The sequence below is a fragment of the Apiospora phragmitis genome (assembly GCF_038363925.1).
Source record: "Apiospora phragmitis strain CBS 135458 chromosome Unknown utg000010l:1.0-9815664.0:1.0-9183399.0, whole genome shotgun sequence".
Classification (NCBI taxonomy): Eukaryota; Fungi; Ascomycota; class Sordariomycetes; order Amphisphaeriales; family Apiosporaceae; genus Apiospora; species Apiospora phragmitis.
The window spans coordinates 8,706,256-8,724,541 of NW_027117409.1; the positions used below are offsets into that span (position 1 = coordinate 8,706,256).

General features: G+C 54.1%; 6 protein-coding genes across 6 annotated transcripts; 1 reads left to right on the forward strand and 5 right to left on the reverse strand.

Annotated features, from left to right (window-relative positions):
* Positions 1 to 3,762: 3,762 nt before the first annotated feature.
* PG994_012416 (histidyl-tRNA synthetase- class IIa) lies at positions 3,763 to 5,535 on the reverse strand (the record flags this gene model as incomplete). The annotated part of the gene is made up of 3 exons (XM_066863825.1): positions 3,763 to 4,119; positions 4,202 to 5,421; positions 5,484 to 5,535. 3 exons carry the CDS (start codon positions 5,533 to 5,535, stop codon positions 3,763 to 3,765), a joined length of 1,629 nt encoding a protein of 542 aa, XP_066712935.1.
* Positions 5,536 to 6,564: 1,029 nt separating this feature from the next.
* PG994_012417 (uncharacterized protein) lies at positions 6,565 to 7,176 on the reverse strand (the record flags this gene model as incomplete). Its single annotated transcript, XM_066863826.1, has 1 exon — positions 6,565 to 7,176. One exon carries the CDS (start codon positions 7,174 to 7,176, stop codon positions 6,565 to 6,567), a length of 612 nt encoding a protein of 203 aa, XP_066712936.1.
* Positions 7,177 to 8,271: 1,095 nt separating this feature from the next.
* PG994_012418 (LysM domain-containing protein) lies at positions 8,272 to 8,886 on the reverse strand (the record flags this gene model as incomplete). Its single annotated transcript, XM_066863827.1, has 1 exon — positions 8,272 to 8,886. The coding sequence occupies one exon, from the start codon at positions 8,884 to 8,886 to the stop codon at positions 8,272 to 8,274; it is 615 nt and encodes a 204-aa protein (XP_066712937.1).
* Positions 8,887 to 10,352: 1,466 nt separating this feature from the next.
* PG994_012419 (transferase family protein) lies at positions 10,353 to 12,110 on the reverse strand (the record flags this gene model as incomplete). Its single annotated transcript, XM_066863828.1, has 6 exons — positions 10,353 to 10,834; positions 10,891 to 11,254; positions 11,328 to 11,425; positions 11,514 to 11,646; positions 11,698 to 11,790; positions 11,886 to 12,110. 6 exons carry the CDS (start codon positions 12,108 to 12,110, stop codon positions 10,353 to 10,355), a joined length of 1,395 nt encoding a protein of 464 aa, XP_066712938.1.
* Positions 12,111 to 15,054: 2,944 nt separating this feature from the next.
* PG994_012420 (uncharacterized protein) lies at positions 15,055 to 16,005 on the forward strand (the record flags this gene model as incomplete). Its single annotated transcript, XM_066863829.1, has 2 exons — positions 15,055 to 15,191; positions 15,267 to 16,005. The coding sequence occupies 2 exons, from the start codon at positions 15,055 to 15,057 to the stop codon at positions 16,003 to 16,005; spliced, it is 876 nt and encodes a 291-aa protein (XP_066712939.1).
* Positions 16,006 to 16,922: 917 nt separating this feature from the next.
* PG994_012421 (short chain dehydrogenase) lies at positions 16,923 to 17,981 on the reverse strand (the record flags this gene model as incomplete). Its single annotated transcript, XM_066863830.1, has 4 exons — positions 16,923 to 17,107; positions 17,166 to 17,321; positions 17,363 to 17,810; positions 17,865 to 17,981. The coding sequence occupies 4 exons, from the start codon at positions 17,979 to 17,981 to the stop codon at positions 16,923 to 16,925; spliced, it is 906 nt and encodes a 301-aa protein (XP_066712940.1).
* Positions 17,982 to 18,286: the final 305 nt, after the last annotated feature.

Here is an 18,286-nt window from a genome sequence, read left to right on the forward strand (position 1 = left end):
TTTCCCCAGTCGAGCCTAGCCTTGCTGCTGGCGACCGACGATTGCGACGCTATTTCCCTCCGCCCACCAAAAGCCGTTGCATCAAATGTGCCCTCAAGGTCCGTTCGCGGTGGGGGTTAGGGATTCATCCTTCCTTTGATGAACAAAGCGTGCAGAGCCCGACGCTCTCGACTCTGCGTAATGAAAGTCCCCACCAGATCCGGGGTGGAGCCGAACCGACATTATGTACTTTGGGCTTTGCTCGGTGAGGCGAGCGAGTGGTGAGTCCCGCCTTTACCATCCGTATTAGGTAGGTATACTCCGTACAAGATTTCCCAATCGGGCATCGCGATCATAGTAGTATGTACCATCCGAAGAAAGATTCATCTGAAGTATCGTCGCAGCTGGAGGCTCTGGGCTGGCAAGGCTGCTGCTGCTTTTCCCGGTGCGAGGGTAAGCGTCTGTTGTTGGCTTTGCTATTATTACTGCCACTGTCCATCGCCCGGATGCCATGGAAGAAGCCGTTCGTACCTGGACCATGAACAACCAGGCCGAGTCGTCAGTCTCTCGGGTTGATTCCGAGGAGATTATCTGCAGGTTCCCGCATACGCCAACCACACTAACCACAAAGTATGTTTTGACTTCGTCCCTTCGAGGTTGCAGCTGAAACATACTCACGGCCTTAAAACATTTTAGTCGCAGCTGCGATCCTGGCCGCGGATTCAAGGGTTCATGGCCCGACTAAAAATACCTGTACTACCATACCTGCATACGTGACCGTCTGTCAAAGCATTATGACAGGACCTATTTCCAGGTCCGCCAAGTTTCTGGCAAGTTTCGTGACTTGAAAAGACTGGTGGACTTGGACACACTGACCTTTTCGAACGCGTGCGCACGCGCGAGAAAACGAGAGATCGTCACCATGCTGGTTTGGTACAATACCACCACAATCTCGAAGAGCCAGGGGGGAAGCTGGGAAGCAACCTTGAAGTGGTATCATCACGATTTACATACATAGGTCGTTCGCTATACCACTATGTCGGCCTATAGTGCCAGTGAAAAGGAGATCTCCCATCTGCCCACGGTCGCTTATACTTTCCCGTCCTGTGCTGTCTTGAGCTGAGTGCTCGATGGAACTTGACCTCTCTATATCACGCCTCATTGCACGCCGGAGATTACACCGCAGCAGAAACCGCAGCAGTTGCACATAGGCATACCTACGACCTACGCCCGCCGGAGCGCAAGGCCATGACGATGCAACGATGATGCAACGACGTACGTACGTCGCGCAGTCCGGATGCACAGCTGTGTGTCAACTCTAAGACAACTGCCACGCACGTTTGAGAAAAAGGACACAAAGATAATCCGGACCCCGCGTTGTCTAATTCCCCGTCTGAGCTGACCACCTAAACTAAACCTCCTCGACCGGTCAAGCCGAACCTCTTTCATGACTCTTGCTCCCGTTTTGTGCGCCGGCCCGTCGGGGCGCATTCGTTGGGAGGCAGATCCTAGTGCAGAGGCGAGCTGTTTTGTCTGTTCATGAATCTCGAGTACCGAATGTTGCTGTCCAAAGCAAACCACGACACAACCACTCGTCAGACCAGTGAGTGAGCAACGGAAATCGAAGCACAGCAATGGTGGGGCAACCATGCATTGCATACTGTGTTTGGCATATAGGAGAATTTAGACAAGTGCAAGCGTCCTCAAACCAGATGAAGATGCAATACTACCCTACTGAAAATCATGCCATATCAGGACAGGGATGCTCTATATGCCATAGGGGCTTTGACAGTGGGACATGTATTAATTTGTTCGTGGCCAAGCAAGCAAGCTGCTTGGATGGCAGGCTGATGGTTCGTACGGAGTATGTACGTAATATACAACAACCCCTCACCATTTGTGTGTGTGTGCCGTTTTCAACTTCGCAGTATCGCAAACTGTCGCAAATCTCGGACGGGACTCGGCGAAACAAGATCAGTAGGCGGATCCGGCTCACGGAACACCCCAGCACATCAAGTCTCACGAGTCTAGACTCTCTACATTAGAGGAGGGGGGAGTATGCAATCGCCACTGACTGAGCATCTATCTGTCCATCTGTCCATGCGTTATGGAGAAGTGGACAAGGCAGAGTTGTACATAGTAATAGAACTGACCGAGTTCACGGACATCGAGTTGCACACATCCAGCAAAGAAAGCATGGATAACCTGGCTACCCAATCTCGACGAATATCTGGTCCCTTCGAAAGAGGAAGAGAAACCCCACCATAAACTGAAAGAAGGATTGATGGATGATGTACTGTCCCGACCTTGTTTCCAAAGAGGGAAATCGGTTCGCACTTTGGTTCGATCTGGCAAACCCATGATCCCTCCCTCACGGGCCACACTACACGCACTGCTCCCCCGCACTTGCGACGAGCGGCCACGGCGGGGCTCTTTTCCCCTCTTTTGCAGTTGCAGTAATTAGGGTGTACCGAATTTGCGCCCGCGGCGGAACGGGGAGGTGGTGGTGGGCAGTGGGGGTTTCGTTATCGGTCAAAGGTTCCCATCTAAGATGCATCAATGGAGATATCCCTCGGTCTATTTTCTTTCTTTCTTTCTTTCTTTCTTTCCCCTCCCAACAGGCAAAAGCGGTCAACACACTTTCTTTTTTCTTCTCTTTCCAATTGCTTCCAGCTTTCCGTCGAGGTGGGAACTGAAACCAACCACCCTCTACAATACCTGGAAACGGTGAAGAGAGGGGGAGAGGAAGAGAGACGGTCGTTCGGAGTCTTGTGACCAGAATTGCGACATGTGACTCGCCTGCCTTGCCTGTTACCGGTAAGGATGCGTTACCAGGTTGCAGAACCATGGTTGAATGAGCCACGTCGTATATACAGGACATGTAGTCCGACGTCTGTGAGTGCTCTAGTCGTAGGTAAGTAGTGCTCTAAGTAGTGCTCTAGGTCAAGGAGTGCACCTGATATAGTATCGCGTATGTACAAACAAACACACCGATAGAATATGTTCCTTATCACAAGGTGACAGACAAGTCGCGTACCTAATGTACGCCTGCCCAGGGGGCCTTGCCTGACAATGCTACACACCATATGGATAGACTCATCCTTCTACATACCAACCAATGGTACTCTGAACTTTCTCGTTCCATACATTGTAGTAATCGGAGAGAATAATATACCCTGCTTACATATGCGAAGTGACCGCGGTATGTAGCATAGCACATGTGAGTATGCAGGTCTACCTGCACAAGATGAGAGAATCAGGCACAACGGCTGCACGCCGCGGGGGGATCGGATGGCAGGATCATGAACATGGGTTATTAGAAAATGTCGCGATTGGAGCTCACAAGCGCGTTCGCCGCAGATTATTCGGACTGATCGACGTTCCCCCTCCGCATGCCAGCCACTTGCCACCCTTGCTGTTTGCGTGCTCTGTTTTGGCTCTGGTTTGGACTTGGCTCGGCCGGATACGTCGTGCCTTGTCCTTCTCCAGGAGGTTAGAGGTAGACAGACAGACCATCAACTGCAATACCTGCAGTAGCCGACCCGAACTTCTCGTTGGCAAGACACCGACTATTGAAATAACAGCGGGGGTGTTTCATCATCGGTGAGGTTCGCATCGTGGGTTTCTGAATACCGCTGTTTGCAACGGGCTTGCTACGGCCTGTATCGAGACCCGACGGTAGGATAGGCAGATCGCATCATACACCGCAAGAACCGCAAAGAGATCTGAGTACCACAAGTAACGGGGTAGTTCTAATTTTTATTCTTTCCTCTATATGCCGCTCTAAGCGGTGCTGTCATCAACAGGCGCAGCTGGTTCCACAGCGGCGGCCGCCTCGGCCGGTGTGATCTCCTCTCCTCGGATACCCTGGACGACTCGCAGTCCCTCGGCCTGTGTTGTCATCTCGTCGAGCTGTTGTTTCCGCTGGAGGCGTCGCCTCACTTCCTCAGCAACGTTGGCCAGCTCCACCAGCACACCTTCCTTCTCCGGGTGACCGTCTCTCAGACCCATCTCCTTGATCTTGACCTTACCTTGCGCCAGTTCGTCCTCGCCCAGCACGACGGCGAAGGGAACGCCATTGGCCTCGGCTGCCTTGAACTGGTTCTGCAGCTTGGGCTTCTTCTTGTAAAGGAATTCAGCCTGTTCCATGATTAATGTTCAACTTTCAAAGTAAAAATTTCTCCAGCCTCTGAGCTCAGCTGGCTGGAAAGAGTGAACTTACATTGATTCCTGCCTCCCACAAGGTATTGCACACGGACATGCGCTCCTTAAGAAGACCCTCGAACCCTTTACCGCCAAATGCCATCACGTAGACATCGACTTCGTTTTTCCGGACTTGGGCAGAGGTCTTGTCGGCCTCCATGCGTGCTTTTGTGATAGAGAATATCCGGTCGACACCGAATGAGATACCCACACAGGGAATCTGAGCCTTGCCAGAGAACATACCCACTAGATTGTCGTAGCGACCGCCAGCAGCGACACTGCCGACGCCAACTGACGGATCTGATGATCGGTCCTCGTCGGCGTCTGTTGTGCCCTTCTTGCCCTTCTTTTTTGGCGCAGGGACAACCTCGCCAGCGGCGGGCGTCGAAGACGGCGCCGAGCCTTCGGTCACGACTTCGTAGATGACCCCGGTATAGTAGTCCAAGCCACGAGCCAAGCTCAAGTCGAAGGACACGCAGCCTGCGGCGTTAAAGGCGTCGAGGTACTCAAACAACAAATCCAGCTCGTCCATGCCCTTTTTCATGAGCTCGTTGGCCGACAGATCGGCGTCAGCGCGCAGCTCGGCAATCAGGTCCTTGCCGCCCTTCTTCACGACCCACTTGCCGATCTTGTCGGCGCACTCCTCAGCCAGGCCCTTCTCCTCGACCATCTCCTTGCGCACGTCGGCCCAGGGGAGCTTGTCCAGCTTGTCGACGGCGGACGAGTTGGTGCGGATCTTGTCCTTGGGGACGCCGCAGACCTGGAAGATGCCGTCGAGGATCTTGCGGTGGTTGAGCTTGATGGTGTAGGTGCCGCCCCAGCCGAGGGTATCGAAGACCTCGGAGACGATGCGCAGGACCTCGGCGTCGGGCAGCATGGCGTCGTAGTCGCCGGCGATGTCGAAGTCGCACTGGTAGAACTCGCGCATGCGGCCCTTGGTCATGGCGGGCTGATCGCGGCGGTAGACCTTGGCGATGTGGTAGCGCTTGATGGCCTGCACGTCCTTGTTCATGGCGAGCCAGCGGGCGAAGGGCACGGTCAAATCGTAGCGCAGCGACGTGATCTCGCCGCCCTGGTCGGCCAGGTCGTAGATGAGCTTGCTGTCCTCGCCATACTTGCCGGCCAGGATCTCGCGCAGCTCGAAGACGGGGGTATCGATGGTCACACCACCGTGTCGCTTGAATACCTTGGTGATGGTGTTGAAGATGTGGTCGCGGATGACCATATCAGTGCCCTGCCCTGGGGATATATCAGCTTGCTGTCGCAACCCAGCCTTTCTGGTGTACAGATCCAATCCTTACAGTCCTTGGTGCCCTTGGGGGTCTTGAGGTCGAATTTCTGTTTCGGCGCCATCTTGGGGCCGTCAGGTTCGTGGGATTCGTGGGGAAGATGTGCGGGCGAGGAGGAGGCTATGACACTGTAGGGTCGCGGGGTAGCGGCAGCCTTCGCAGCACGACTGCTGATAGGGCTAGTCTGGGTTACGGACAATCGCTGTGGCCGCTGTAGAGGTAGAGGGACTATGCGATGCGATGAAGCAGTGAGATTCCCTGGGGGACGAAGAGGATGCCTGAAACCGCGTCGAGGTAGGGGAGGCATTCACCGAGAGGTTCTAATCAATGAGTGTTGCGGCAGAAGGAGCCCCGCAGTCGACGTTTGCTTCCCTCTTTTTCCAATTCTGACCTATGCCCTCTCCGAAAAATTGAAATCTGTGAGTCAGGCGGGTCGTTGCAGGGAGATGCGCCAGAACCAATGCAAGGCTGATAGCTAAGCTGATAGCTAAGGTGCTGGTGGTAGTAGACTTGCTGTGTGTGTTTGTAGCTCTCAGTGCTGCCACCTGATTTTTTGCCAGCCTAATGCTAAATAGGGCGCCCTTTGGCTGCCGGGGATCGGCCGGCCTTTGTTGACATCCCACTCCCACTTAATGGAGCATGGAGGGGTAAACTGTGCATATGTCATGGCTTGCTGTGACGATATTGGGCTGGATAATAAAACTTATACGGGATACACAAATGCCTACTTAAGTACATACATATCTACATCCAGGCCTGATATATTTCCAGCAAACTATTTGATACCCTGCAGCCCCAACCAGAACACCCTCCTTACATCGAGCAGAATGATGCTGCTTAAAACTCACTATTGTCTACAGCAACCTTGGCAATAAGGTGAATAAGGCAAGTGAGGTATGTAAGACACAGCACATGAAGCACAGCAGTACTCTTATGGGAGAATGTCTTCGAAAGTAGTATGTCATTCAAATTTAGGCTCAATAGGCAGGTATGTGAAGAAGAAGATAAGCCCCACGGCCATGTTTGATTCCCCTTTCCAACCAGCAGACGTTGCCCCTGCTCCGTTCTCCTAGCTCAAGGAAGAGGACAGTCCTCAATCCCTTCCGTCCTCGAAAGGCTTGCTGATGCAGCCCTTGGTCGTCTCGGAAAGAGGGAGGGCATGGAGGTCGAACTTGACGCAGTTGTGGACGGTGGCCTCGCCGCCGCGACCGCTGTTGCAGTCGTTCCAGGTCTGCCACAGCAGGTCCGCGCACGAGATGCCCCGCGGCATGCAGGGCCCGCGGTAGGGCTGCTCGAGGTCGGCGGCGCCCCAGTCGCACTGCTTGTTGTTCTCGACGTGCGCCACCCGCACGTGGACCCTGGTTTCCGCCCTGCTGTCATACATTTCCTCGTGCCCGTTGTCTTTCTTCCACTGGTCCTTGTTGAGGCGCAGCTTTACGCAGAAGTCGGTGATGGACTGCCACACTGCCACGTGGTCCACGTCGGGGTGCTTGCAGTTATCGCCGCCGAGCTCCGGCCAGCAGTGGAGATTCAGGGGCCCTCCCCAGCCGATCATCCAACCTCGCTGTTCGATGCTGTTGGTGTCGTTGGTGGTATTGGTGAACCCGGTATGGTCAGTGCCGTTGCGAGGCAGAGGACGAGCTACTCCTGGTGTGGCGGAGATGACGGCTAGCAAAGCCAATAAGACGGAACGTGGTGAGACCATTTTGTCGATGGAATTGTGTGAGATATGGTGAAGAATATGTTCGAGATGACAATGTGTGAGATGTGATGAAGAATGTCTATTCGAGATGGTACTGGGAATCGCAGCCTTTCTTATACTCTTATATCTTCTACCGGAGATAGGTATCGACTCTACAATAGTGTCTTTCGAAACTCATTATATCTCCTACCGGAGATAGGTATCAACTCTATATAATCCAAGGAACCTGTAAACCTTCAAATTGACACTGGTAGATGGCAAAGTAACGGCTGGCTCAGACCACCTACCTACAAGTTCTCTAAGGAATATACCATTCAACAGCTCTGCCAGTCTTATTGATTTGCTCGTCTCGACAAGTTCGCGAGAGCCTCTGGGGGCTGTTACTACATCCTAGCCCGTTTCCCCTTATCTTCCTTAAACTTTCTCTTAGAATTTGGCCTCTTCAAGCCTTGATACTTGGTGGATCTAAGAATATTATATCCAAGACTGCAAATTTGCAATAGACCAGAATGCTCGAAAAGATCAGTTTAATGACTTACAGGTACGAGCTACCCCTTGTGAATGTGTCGATGGCGTAAAGCTAGAGCATGATCATGCGAAACGCTGAGGAAATAGAGCCAGTTCAAAGGTGCATTCGCGTCTTCTTCCTGCCTATCAATGCGTGGGTTACCTGGTGAGGTTCAACCCCCCTGCCATGGGTAGTATATTGCCCCCCCCCCCCTTGGGTCATGAATTACACGTACGTCGTTTCTCGAACTTTGCTCCATTGTATTTTCATGTTCATCAAATAGAACCATTGCAATCAAACGTTGGATACTAGCCGCCTTTGGCGAACGTAGGCATGTCCCTACTCTCATTGGACTAGAAGTATATTGTTTGATTGGCAGAGGGTACCTATGATGCCCTGTGTGGATTATTCGCATCGCAGGTATTGGGTACGTTACTATACCATTTTCGCGACCGACCAGAACCCTCATTTTCATAAGTCTGCCCAACCTCCCTCCCATCCATATCTTCCATCCAGCACAGGTCCTATATGTCAAACAGCATCATAACCGCATGTCCCAAAACGGCCAGTGAGCCAGCCCAGCCGGCCCTCTATGAAGTTGTCGGTACACAGATAAAGTCGCCAATCTCCAGGCTATCGCAATCGAGACCCTTGTTCTCCCTCAGGATATCGTCGACCTCCAAGCCTTTGCGCTGCGAAATGTCCCAGCACGTATCGCCCTGCTTGATGCTGTAAGTGTGCGTGCCCGCGGCACACTTGGGTGTCGCCACACTACCCCCACCACTACCATTGCCGGCCCCCTCGCTGCCGCTGCCGCTGCCGACGGTCTTGTGCAGGAACCAAAAGACGCCCAGCAGGAACAGGCCGATGATGGTGAAGAAGTTGAGCAGCGGCATCATGTCGGCCCGCCACGAGACCTTCTGGTGGCCGCTCCAGCTGTCGTCGGGCTCGGCGTGGTGGTCGTAGGGCGGGGGTGGGGTGTCGTCCCCGTCGCTGTAGCCCTCGTTAGGCCCGCCGCCGCCCGTCGACGAGGGCCCGGAGACGCGCGTGAGGCGCCCGTACTGGCTGCCCGGGGCGCTCTCCCAGATGCTGCCGTCGTTGGTGTCGCGGAAGGTGTAGGTCTGGTCGTCGGCGTCGTACTCGATCCGCACCATGCCCTCGGGCAGCCGCTCCTCGTCCGTGTCGTACTGCGACCAGCGACCCATATTTGTTCGGTTGTGGGTGGTTGTGGGTGTGATGGATGTGATTTAGCACAAGTCAAAATAGAGATCCAATGTTCTAAAAGTGAAATTCTTCGATAGCAGCAAATGATCGATTGTTTTTGAATGAATTGAAGAAACTGTTCGTTAATGTTCGCTTCGTCCGGTCGTTGCTGGATTCCAGATTCAAGCCAGCAACGTTCGATGGTACGCGTCAAGGGGACCCCCAAGTGCTCAGCCACCACTGCTGCATTACCGAACAAAGTGGTCTGACGTCAAGCAGGGCCCCTTTTGTTTCATGCATCACCCTCACCTTAGCCAACCAACCAAAGATCAACACCAATGGCCACTTACTTACCTGCTGCTGGGTATTGACAACACCACACTGCATGCTTCGTTTGAAGCCAACATGAAGCGAAAATCCGACTTGTTGGATCCTGCCGCTATGGTCTCTCAAGCCATTGACTCCGTCATCAGCCATCCGACCATGCTCGGGGCAATTCATCCTGGGCCGTGTCGATCTCAATGTATCGCAGCCTAGCAAACGGGATACGAACGCGAATGTCTTCAGGGCCCATTTACTAGTTGTCGTCTAATAAATAGCAAGTCTTGACACCTCATAAATCGTCTGGTGAGCCAGATCCGATGCCAACCTTGATAAGGGATTCAAAGCTTATGTGACCAATAGCAAATGTTACCATTGCCAATGTCAGAAAAAGTCCGGTAAAAATTCCTTCTTCCGGAGATAAACTAATCTGACTGCATATCAATCCTGGCATTCGCCGATTGATAGCTTCTCGAAATACATTTTTTGGTGCTCTGTGTCGTGACCGCCTGCAAGTCCATACACTCGAGTCCCCCCTTGCGAAAAGCAACAATTCTCAAACTCTGCAATCTTAAAAAGTCCCTACGGCCAAGTCACGAAGTGATCAATACGCTACCACGAATTTTCCGGTTGGCAAGATACGTAACCTCCAGGAACCAATATCCTGAACCAGATACCACCCGACGAAGAGGGAAACCTGGCTACCTACAACAACATAACCTTGGCCTCGACAGGTGCAGGCTTTCTCGGATCGATATTTGGCATTAAGCTCGAGGCGCTCTTGCTCTGGGCTATCAGCCTAGTCAACGTGTTGGTCTTCTGCTACGGCGTTTACAGGAAGGACCCGCTGGGCTGTGTGTCACTTCGAGACCTGGGTGCTGTTATGACGGCCTTGTCGATTATAGGCATCCTGCTTGTGATGCTGGCAAAGGAGATGATGAAGGAGGGACAACAATATCACTAATCGCTCTTTGTTTTATTTTGGGTGGAGGACGTCTGTTGCGCCACTTCCAAGCCCTCAACTACGCGATCCTTGGAGAATCATGTTGCTAAGGGGGGATCATCGCGAAAGATACGATCTAGACTGGTAAGCAACAGTTTGAATATAAAACAGCTTAATGGAAAGACCTACCCTGATCGAAGTACTTTATGTGCTGTATAGCTTTTCAATCTCGTCCTTGTAGTCAGCCAACACCCCTACCCGATCCAGCGTCCCCTTGTCCAGCCTCCTGTACGGCCGAGCAGAGTCCGCCATAATAACCTTATCCCTGGGAATGCGAACTTGGCCCACCACCTGCTCATTGACTTGATCAATCAAAGACCTAATCTCCTCTTCAAATTGCTTTTTCTCCTTCTCCTCGCTGTCATGGAGTTCCAAGATGACGAAGGGGACAGGTCTGCCCTCGCCAGCAACCAAGGCCGTGGCAACTAGCGGGTGCCGCTCCAGCCCGCTCTCCATATCCGTTGCCTTGACCTGCTGCATCCACTTGAGCTTGAACTTGTCGTCCGCCCGGCCGCGGTGCAGCCACAGGTCCTTCTTGGTCGGGTGCCGCTCGTACAGGTCCTCGGAGTGGTGCACGCTCTTGTCCGGGAACAGCTCGAAGACGGGCTGCCACCGGCGTACTCGGGCTTCCTGTCGAGGACCAGCTCATACAGCTGCCCACTTTTATTACTGTCCCCCTCACCGCCGGCACCGCCACCACCACCACCGTGCGGGACTATGCGGTACCCGAGGCGCTCGTCGAACTGGTAGTACCTCCAGTCGGCCGGGTCGGCGTACCGCCGCAGCATCAGCGAGCCCATCTCGGTCGAGCCCACGATGGACACGAGCACGTCGCGGCACAGCAGCTCGCCGGCGCCGGGCGTGCGGCAGAGGTCGCGGGCGTGCGCGGGCGTCAGGAATGCGCCGTCGAGCTTTTGCTTCTGCTCTTGCTTCTGGCCACTAGTCAGTTTCTCCAGCAGCTCCAGGACGTACGCGCTCGGCAGGGGCGCCGGCGCGTCCGCGGGCGGGAAGACCGGCGTCGCGTGCCAGAACAGCGGCAGCGCGAACTGGCCGACGATGCCGCCCAGCCAAGTCGGGGGGCGGGATTCAGAGCACGCGCTTGTGGCGGGTCGCGGATACGACTAGGCGGGCGTTCTCGGCGGTGCCGTCGGGGAGGTCGCGGCAGGCGTTCATGTGGCTGAACATGGCGAGCGTCCAGGTGAAGTGCTTGGGCAGGCCTGGGGAGCACGCGCGCGCACACGGTGCAGATTAGTTTCTGACGGGCTCGAGGCTATCCATCCATACTATACTACGACTACTACATACATGTGGTACCGGACGACTGGATGACGAACAGCGGGTCGCGCATAGCTCCTTCCCACGTCTTGCTGTAAGGGTAACGAGTGGTTGTGACGGCGTCGACCGTAAGCCAATGGTCCAAGGATGGAAGTTGCTCGCACTACAAGCCTGGCCGCTCCGAAGCGAGTGCCGCGGCCGTTTGCGCGCTTACGGGCGCCCCGCTGATCCAGTGAGTGCAAGAAGTGTTGTCGAGGAGGCTCAGGACCGCTTCGTGCGTCAGACGACCGATTTGGGGAATAAGTATCTAATACAACGTTCTGAGTCAGCTCTATGAAGAACCGGACCGATATAAGCCTAACGGCTACTATGCCAATTGGCCGGACAACGACGACGACATACCTTGGCAAACGCAGCAAAGTTCTTGGAGGGACCAAAGTGCTCGTCCAGCCACCAGCTCAGCGCGTCGACGGCTCGGGCGACTTGGGCGTACGTGACATCGCGGGGCCCCTTTTCGCGCCAGTCCGGCTCGAGCACCTGGCAGTAGAGACTGTTCGGGGTGTCCCTTACTTTGGCCTCCAGCAGGTCGGCGAAGCTGGAAGGCGGGAACGTGCTATCAGTTGTCATCATCACCGCTCGGAATCAATAGTTCATGCAATTTGGAGTGGAATGGATCTGTTGAAAGAGGCGAGGACGGACATATTGTGCCAAGGCCACAGAACTAGAGTGAAATATCTATTGGTCTAAGATGCCGAGGATCTCCAACCAAAGTACACGATATCAGATACTACTGGCTTCATTTACGAGATGTGATCCCGGGTGATTGGGGCCAAGTTGCTTCCAAAAACATCATGGTGATCCTGTCTGACGTGGACGCTAAGGCCAGCACTATAACAAATAGAGTTTGCGTTTCTAGGTAGGTAGTCGTCGTATGCTGGCGCTTAATTGGCTTACGGGCTTATTACCGATCCTTGCCCGAGACATAGTAGGTGATTGGGGTTATTATTTGCGAGGGTATATCCGTTGAAAAACTGCCGAGTACCCCGGCGACAGTGCAGCTGGCTGGCTGTATCGAAGACACAGACAATCATGAGAAGAATAAGGCAGCCTACCACAGTGGACTTGCCAAACTTGGTGTCATGTAGAGCCTAGTGATGTGGCAGATGAGTGCTAGTAGGGGCGTCGTTTATTATGGAGGCAAGAAAAGAGAGGTTGGGAAAAAAAGGTGATCCCTTCCGGAGTCGAAAAAGTGACCGCAGAGGGAGTTGAACCCTCTTGCCTTTAAGAATAGTCTAATGATACTTCCGCTAGGCTATACCGACCCTGTCAAAGAATCATTGTAATATTTCGCTAGATAAAGCACTGGGAATGGATGTGAGAGTTGCCCTTGACGGTTGTCGGTTTTCTGGAACCCTGGATCTGGGTGAAGTCAAATCCCACCTCGGACCTCAAGATGTGCATGCCATATAAACCACGATTGGAGTATTTTCCAGCCACTCGATCGAGCCAGGAGACACAGAACTGTTGCGGAAACAAGGCAAGCTCGAAAAGGAGAGGGGGTGGGAGCCTGCTGGGAAGGTGGCCAGCGTGCTTCCCCTCAAATGATCAGGTTGACGGCTTCAGAGGATCTGAGATGGCGGATGTAGTATATGGCAGAGATCTGCGACGTCAACGCTTCTTAGAATATCGAAGACGGGGATCTCGACATCCGACAGCGAGAGCCGATACCCCGCAATGAGGGAGCCGCTCCCCTGCGATATAAGGAGGATGGAGTACAATGATGACTATGCTCCCTGAAAGAGATTGGTGTAAAATCCCACGATCTTAGCTACCATGACGCGGCGAAGAGCGACGTCGGCCTGGCCGTAGCCTTCAAGGGACAAAGTTTCTCCTCATCGGCGTAAGAGTGAAATGGCCTGGAGCATTTGGCGATCAGCAAAACTGTGCACAAAGACTTAAGCGCATCTGGTCTGCCAGAAGTTAGAAAATCTCTCGAGGCGAGCAGTAGGCACTGCCGCGTCCCGCGAGAACACTCACCGAGGTAGCGATGTAGCCCAAGGCCCCTGCGGTATTCCACCGTGCTCTCTGCAGTGAAGTTCATGGCCGAGGCCTCTTCCAGGGTGCAAGACTTTGAGGTTGCGGAAGCCCAAGGTCTGTCTCCTTGAACAGTCGCGTGGATCTCGCAATGTCAGCTCGAAAGACAGGGGCTGGGCCTGTTGCTGGACGTCGAGTGGAGCGTGGAAGTTGGCGGAAAGCGACTCACAGAACGGCTGACCGATGATGTCAACCTTTGCCGATATTGAAGAAGCCGCCGGGAGGTGCAATGGACCTCCAATACCACTACTGGTGCATCTAGCTCACGGCAGCAAGGAAGCCAGCCGCCCGCCCATCAATGTGACTGCATGAGTGGTATAAAGTGCCCCTCACGCTGCCTCTCTGTCACACACGACCACATTCTGCTGAATACTAGGGATTCCGTCCGCTCTCCCATGCCCTTGATGGCTAATTTGTCCACCCCCAAGGGATGACTTAGTGAGATCGGTGCACCGTTTTAAATGTCGGTTGTGCTCGGTGCGTTGTTTGATTGGATCAATTGCCCCTGTTTGACACGGCCCTACCGATCGGTTACCGACGTACATACAGTACGGTACATAAACAAAGGGGGAATAAGCACCAGAAAGCTAACTTACATGGGGGAGAGGGGGGGGGGTGGACAAGCGACCTCTTGGCGGGTCGGCGTACGGGTCTCCCTCCAACCAAGACGGAGCCCGGACGGTGCTGAGCGGCTTCCGAGCCCTACGCCTGCCGTTTTCTCCTGCCGGTCTCAGTCGGCCGGCCGTCCCTTATACTTTTCCCTCCCCGCCTTACCCGCGTCTTCTTGCGGACGTGCACGAAGCAATACTCCCTACCGCTGCCTCGCCGCCCAATGGTATGGGCCAGCCCGTCCGTGGAGCATTTCTGGGTTGTTGGCTCTTCCGCTCGCGCCCGTCAGGTCACACAGTTTCTTGGTGCCAAGCGCCGGTTATCAAGCTACGCTCTACCCGTGCTCATCCCTCAAATGAACACACCCCTCATGAAACACGCTCCTCTGGTGTAATTCGCGGTCAAGGGGATAAGGTTAATTAGCACATGAAAGGGTAATGGGGTTAAAAACGGGTCAGACCCGTATTTAACGGCATGGGTTCGCCAGGGGTTCAATCAGGAGCCGACTGTGTCTGCTTCCACTTTAGCTCCTTGGCCGTAATTAGACGTAGCAGTGGTAAGTCCATCGACGCTTCTCCTGTCAGTGCCGAGCCCCGTCGATGTCACTGAGAGGGGACGGGACTCGCTGTCACTGAGAGGGATCGACATTCGACAACAATGCTGGCTGGCTGCCCCCGTTTTGGTTGGTGATGTCGAGGAGGAGACCGCGCTCTTGGGTCAGCGCTCTTGATTTAAATATCATGTCTGGATGTCCTCGTCCAACTTTCTGATCCAATCCATTTGCCACTACCAGCCAAGGATCACCAAGCACACTCTTTTACCACCAACCTAAGTCACTCATTAACATACTCTGCACTCGCTCGACAAGATGAAGTACGCAACTGCCGCCGCCACTCTCCTGCCCTTGGCCTGGGCCGCCAACATCGACGCCCGCGCCGGCAAGGACACCAAGTTCAACATCAGTCAGCTCAAGGCGGAGTGCGACTCCGACAAGGGAAAATGCTCGTTCGTTACCCCTCCAAACCCATGAACTCATCGATGCATGCATGAAAACTTACTGACACTGGGCACGATATATAGTTACAACCTTGAGGTCGCTACTGGCGACTCCGACTCCACCACCAGCTGCAAGGCCGAGACCACCACCAGCCAGCTGGGCGCCGCCCCGGAGACCAAGTGCGGCCCCTACGCCCTCTCCGTCTCCAAGACGCACGACGGCAGCCTTATCTTCATCGTCGACCAGGGCAGCAAGGGCCTGACCGGCTCCTTCAACGTCAACGCCAAGGAGCTCCAGGCCGACCAGTCGTACAAGGACGGCTCCGCCTTCGACGTGGCCGCCAAGGCCACCCTCCCGATCACGGACGCCGACGAGGAGACAGTTGGCACTTCGGCCGTGGGCGCGCCCCTGACCACCGACGCGCCCAAGCCGTCGATGATCGCCTCCCACGGCGCCGTGGACCCCCCTCAGGCCACCGCCAAGGCGTCCTCGGTCGCCTCCCAAGACGGTGCGGCCACCGCCGGATCTTCGGGCGCATCCTCGGGCGCTGCGTCCACTGGCTCTCCCATGACTGCCTCGTCGATTCCTTCCACCGCTGTCTCGGGTATTTCCACCATGGTCACCGCCACTGCTGCTCCCACGGCGGGCGGCTCCGCCGCGGGCTCCGATGAGTCGTCCTCTACCTCGGGCTCCGGCGAGTCGTCTACCTCGGACAGCGAGTCTTCCAGCTCTGCCAGCCCCAGCGAGGAAAGCGGTGCGACTCGCCAGAGCGCATTCGCTGGCATCATGGCTGTTGTTGGCCTGATGGCTTTCGCTTTCTAGATAACAAGCTCTTGACCGACTTCTGCGCGTCTCTTGACAAGAGGATGTAGCCCCAGATAGATATACTGCGACAACGACTATACATGGAGCGTTTATGTACCTAATATACCATACCGGCTCGGCAGAGTCTCCTATATATCCTTTCAATCCATGATTCACTGCCAACTGCCGTTCTCGCATAAGGAGAGACTCTGGTTCGTATGACCTCTTGATTCTAAGAAGACCATCATAGCCCTCGCCGTACAAACCATCTTGCCATCTTGGTTCCCAATGGTCTCCCTCATTTCAATATGACGAGCTAAGCCGTCACTGCCGCCCGAATTGCCGAAGTAGTCGTGGCCCGCATTTCGGACGACCAAATGTAGGTTGTAAGCCCGTGCGAACTTGATGGTTGCCTGGTAGTCGAATACACCCAATGCAGTCACGACATACTGGACTTAATTCCCAATGACAGATGGCGCGGCCTTAACGAGGAACGGGTCGCAGCTCTGATTCGCAAAGAAGAAAGCCATGGTAGAGGAGGAGTTTATATGGGTATCGAGCAGATTCCAGACACCCCCGAATTCCCTGACATCTGGCTTCGTTGTACATGAGCCCATGGCATGGAATGCCTAACGGAACGGTGGCAACCAGCCATCCTCCTACAGTTTCGCCAAGACTACTACATCTGCTAAGATTCCGGCTCATCTTCCTGTGTTCACGCCATCCGAGCCGGGTCTTTGACTTGTGCCCGGCTTATGTGCAGCGTGTATAAGTAGTTATGAAAAAGACGGCCTGAATGGCCTCGCAATGCGTGTATATTGACTATTGACTCAATCTCATTTGGGCTACGAGATGAAAAGAAAACAAAGAGTGTGATGATCGCATGTAACCAAGCGTATCGTAACGAGCGAAGCTACCATCTTGTATGCCCCCCATTATGCTGCTTTCTCGGTGGTAAATGGCCAGCCAACTAGCCCGATGTTGAGCTTACCAGAAGCCGAGATGGATTCCTTCATGGCTTTCAGCTCCGTGACATCCCAATTCGACCAAACCGTTTTGCCATTTAGGAACTTGGCATCGGGCTTGGTAACCCACAGCATGAACCCCGCCGCAAGTCGAGCTGCTCTACAGTTAGTTCCATATCTTCAGGAGCTGGACGCGCCAAGAGCAGTACGTACGGGAATCCATTGGCATAATATCTGGCGTAGCCCCGCTGGTTCTGAAGATCTTGGTATCTACCATGCCTGGATGGATTGAGGCAAGAAGATGTTTGGGTTCTCTTGGGCAAGGAACTCGGTTGTCTTGGCCAGAGCCAGTTTCGAAACCAGATATCCCTAGTTACCCACGAGCATCTCAGTCGGAAACTGAATCCCACCGGCTGTGATTGCCAAGAACGAAGCATTGGCCTGACTGGCCTTGGAGATCATGTACTTGGCGAGGAGAATTGTCGATTTGACGTTGGTCTGGAACTCTGCATCAGTTTCTCTTACAGCTCTTACAACACATGTGAAGAATAGACACAACGCTACCTCATAACATTTCCAATATTCCCCAATGTCTGCTTGACTCGCAGGTACCGGAGTATTGATAGATCCCGCTCCGTGGACCAAGACATTCCATGTGCCAATCTTGGCCGCAGCGCCTGCTACAGCGGCCTCGTCGGTGACATCGACCGCAAGAACGGAAACCTGCAGTCCGTCGTTGACCTTGGAGACGAGAGAGGCCGTCTCGTTCAAGGTCGCCACAGTTCGTCCCATGAGTACCAGCTGTTTTGCGCCAGCAGTAGCGAAGGCGAGAGCCGTCTCGCGGTCAAGCCCAGAGCCCTGTCATACACTTGTTCAGAAAAGAACACCGCCACTAGCCGATTGGAAACCTACCGCCCCAGTAATGACGATCGTCTCGCCGCTATGGGTGATATCTCCAGCTATGTACTCGATAGCTGGGTAGATGTCGTTATGCCATGTTGGCGTAAGGCTAGGTAAAGGGGGCTGCATGATGTCGAAGGGCCGCAATGCAACTAAGGTGTGTAGATGATGTTGAACGTTAGGAAACTTCGAGGGCCGTGTTGTTGAACTCAAGTGAGGTTGAAGGAGGGGTTAACCAAATATGTGGGAGCGAGCAGCGGATGAGCGGAGTTGATTATCAGAGTAGTATTCAGTTGATTCACGACGTTATTATTATGTTGGAACCACCCCCTTGCTGCGGATGTGATCCACGGCAGCTTTGCTTGGGGTGATCGCCTTTCCTAACTTGCCTCCTCGCTCGATGTATCTCGATCCCCCGATCAACTAAATGTGTT